Source organism: Atta cephalotes (assembly GCF_000143395.1).
Source record: "Atta cephalotes unplaced genomic scaffold scaffold00023, whole genome shotgun sequence".
Taxonomy (NCBI): domain Eukaryota; kingdom Metazoa; phylum Arthropoda; class Insecta; order Hymenoptera; family Formicidae; genus Atta; species Atta cephalotes.
Window position 1 is genome coordinate 4,755,916 of NW_012130087.1, and position 3,072 is coordinate 4,758,987.

Genomic DNA, 3,072 nt, shown 5'->3' on the forward strand with positions numbered 1-3,072 from the left:
TATATATATATATATATATATATATATATATATATATATATAAATGTACATATATATAACAGATCAGACACTTAGATATTTGCATGGCGATTGATTCAATTTTCTTCATATATTTAACAGATCTTTACACATTCAACATAATCAAAATAATCACATTAAATAAATTTCAGAGTGCGAGGAATATGCAAGAGAAATTATGAATACGATAGTCAGACGTAATTCGTCGGATATGCGTGAAGTGACTGATATCTGCATGGATGCGAATCGCTTGGTGACTGATGGCATTGAAGCGCAAGAAGGCGAGTTTCCTCACATGGTCGCCGTGGGTAAACGCAATTCCGACGAGGGCAACGAGTTCGTTCAATTTTGCGGAGGCACACTGATTTCGCATACTTGGGTGATTTCCGCTGCGCATTGCTTACACAATATAATGTAAATTTCTGTTATTTTTTCAATTTACTTTACGAATTCTGACGAAGAAGAATCTTTTTTTTTTTCTTAGCTGTTATTCTATCGAATGCAACAATGGATTAAATAAAATCACGAAATTTGAAAATACTTTTTAAAACTAATTCTATAGTGTTTTATAGACCTCGAATAAGAAAGTATAGAATTTTAAGAGTTACTAATTTTTTATATTTCAAATCTATTAATTGCATATGACATATGTAATTGCAGAAGCTTAAAAAAATTTATAAGATTAATCTTACAATTATTTAAGGAGTTGATTAACAAAGTTAGTCTTGTACATTATATTTTTGCAGTCGCGCAAATGCCGTAAAAATAGGCACGAATAGATTGACGGACCAGAAAGGCGTCATTATTGCCATTAAACATGCGATAAAACATCCCGATTATAAACCACCCGCGAAGTATGCAGACATAGCTCTAATAGAGCTCATGAACCCTGTCATATTTAATACATTCATACGACCTGCCTGTCTTTATCAGCAATATGATACTGTGCCTCGAAAGGCCTGGCTTACTGGCTGGGGAGCCACCAGTTTCGATGGTAGGTAACCCGATAATTTTTTATTCGAAAATTGGAAAACTACGCAATCGTAGAATTTGAAGAAATAGTCGTAAAATGAATTTGAAATTCTAGATGTCTACATTTAGTAAGAGTCTGCATTATGGGATTTTTTAATAGAAGTTCTTTATTGAATATTAAAGATTTTTTATAAGGTAGAAGTACCGATTTAAATTAAATTATATGCTTTAGACGAGGGGAGTGACCGATTATTAAAAGTTCAACTGGATGTAATAGACAATCTGTACTGTGCAATACAATACAACGATTCTGGAATTGAACTTCCATATGGTATCACAACGAGTATGATCTGTGCTGGCGATCCTCGCAACAATTGGGCCAGAGATTCATGCTACGGAGATTCTGGTGGTCCTCTGCAAGTCTATCCTGAGAGCGAATGTTTTTTTCAAGTAATCGGTATTGTCAGCTTTGGTAGAGGCTGCGCACTATACCAAATCCCCGGTGTTTATACCAGAGTGTCTTCCGTGGATTGAAGATAATGTCTGGCCAAGTGGACATTAATTAAAATTAGACTTACAAAAGGTATTAGACTTTTACAAAAAAATATCTTTTTATTAAATTATATTTAGCGAAATCAAGAGTCTTACACAAATAACTATCAGTTGAATTTTCAAATTACAAGTTATCTTAATTAAGACATTTTATAGAATTTGCAAATCTTTTTTATTTACTATTTTATAACATAATAATCTTCATTTATTATATAGTAATTTATGATTCTGTCTTATAGAATATTGTAATGTAAAATAAATTAATAAATTGCAATAAATTATATATATGTAGAATTGATGTTGATATTTTGAATTTTATTAATCAAACAAAATATTACTGTCGTGGATTTTTCTATCTGTCATTATAAGGACTATAATTTGTTATATCAAGTTGTTACATTTTTGCAAAATATATATAATTAGAATTTTGTCTGTTGTCTCTTCCATAAACTGCAAAATATTTAAAAAGTACATAATATGTTAGATTTTGAAATCTTTTGCAATCATATTATTTATAAATTAGGCAATAAAACGACAATGTATGTCTATTATATATATTTTACATATATAATTTTGATGTATAATTTAGCTCGAAACTTTGCATTGTGTGCATTTTTATTACAATTTTTATTCCTTTAATAATTTTTTAGATATATTGGGTTGTCCGGAAAGTTCGTGCCGACTAAAATTTAAATTTTAGTATACATTTATTAAATTAAAATTTTCTGCGTTTCAATTTTCCTTCAACATCAGCACGAACTTTCCGGACAACCCAATATCATATGCACTATCATATTAAGTCCAAACACCTGCTATTTGTTAACTACAAAATTTTCCTGTTGTTATAGAGTTTAGCAGAAAGCAAAAATTTCTTTAAAATAATTTTCATAATATGTTCGAACGAGTATATAACGATTGCGTCATCATTTTTTTTGGATATTTACAATAGTATGTTAAATCGTTTGATTATCTGGGAATTTTCCATATCAATTAATATTCTTTGAAACTTCGTTGCCTCAAAAAATATTAATATTCATAATATAATTTGTGGTATAATTCATAATATAATTTGTGGTATAATAAACTTTTGATGCCATATAATTAGATAACATAAAATTATGAAAAATTATATTTAAAAAAAAAACAAGATTTATTGACCATTTTAGAAATTTTTAAATTTGGCAGAATCCATTAATCGTATTGTACGTTTGGCAACAAAACTATTTATTAAAAACCCAACGGAATTAAACTTGGAATCACGCCATTCTTACAATATTTTACGCGAATATTAATTAAATTTTATATGCTGTAGGTATGAAAATATATTAATGTAATAACATTTTTTAAATGTTCATATAATGAAGTATTTTTTCGTTTATTACAAAGTTATTTAATAATAATAATCTTGTGTATCTTATTATGTGTGTATTCTACGCAATAATAATAATTATTAAACAGTTCAAATTATTATAAATGTCAACCAATTTCTAATTTGCCAATTATTAAATAATTTTATTTTATTTCTACTCT

At 28.2% G+C, this 3,072-nt stretch overlaps 1 protein-coding gene across 1 annotated transcript in view; it reads left to right on the forward strand.

The window, feature by feature from the left end:
• LOC105620035 (venom protease-like) overlaps positions 1-1,524 on the forward strand; it is a 16,207-nt gene extending 14,683 nt beyond the window's left edge. The window contains exons 3-5 of the mRNA XM_012201546.1: positions 171-432; positions 765-1,012; positions 1,223-1,524. Of these exons, the coding sequence (XP_012056936.1) occupies positions 171-432; positions 765-1,012; positions 1,223-1,524 (812 nt within the window). The remainder of the gene's footprint in view (positions 1-170; positions 433-764; positions 1,013-1,222) is intronic.
• The last annotated feature ends 1,548 nt before the right edge of the window (positions 1,525-3,072 follow it).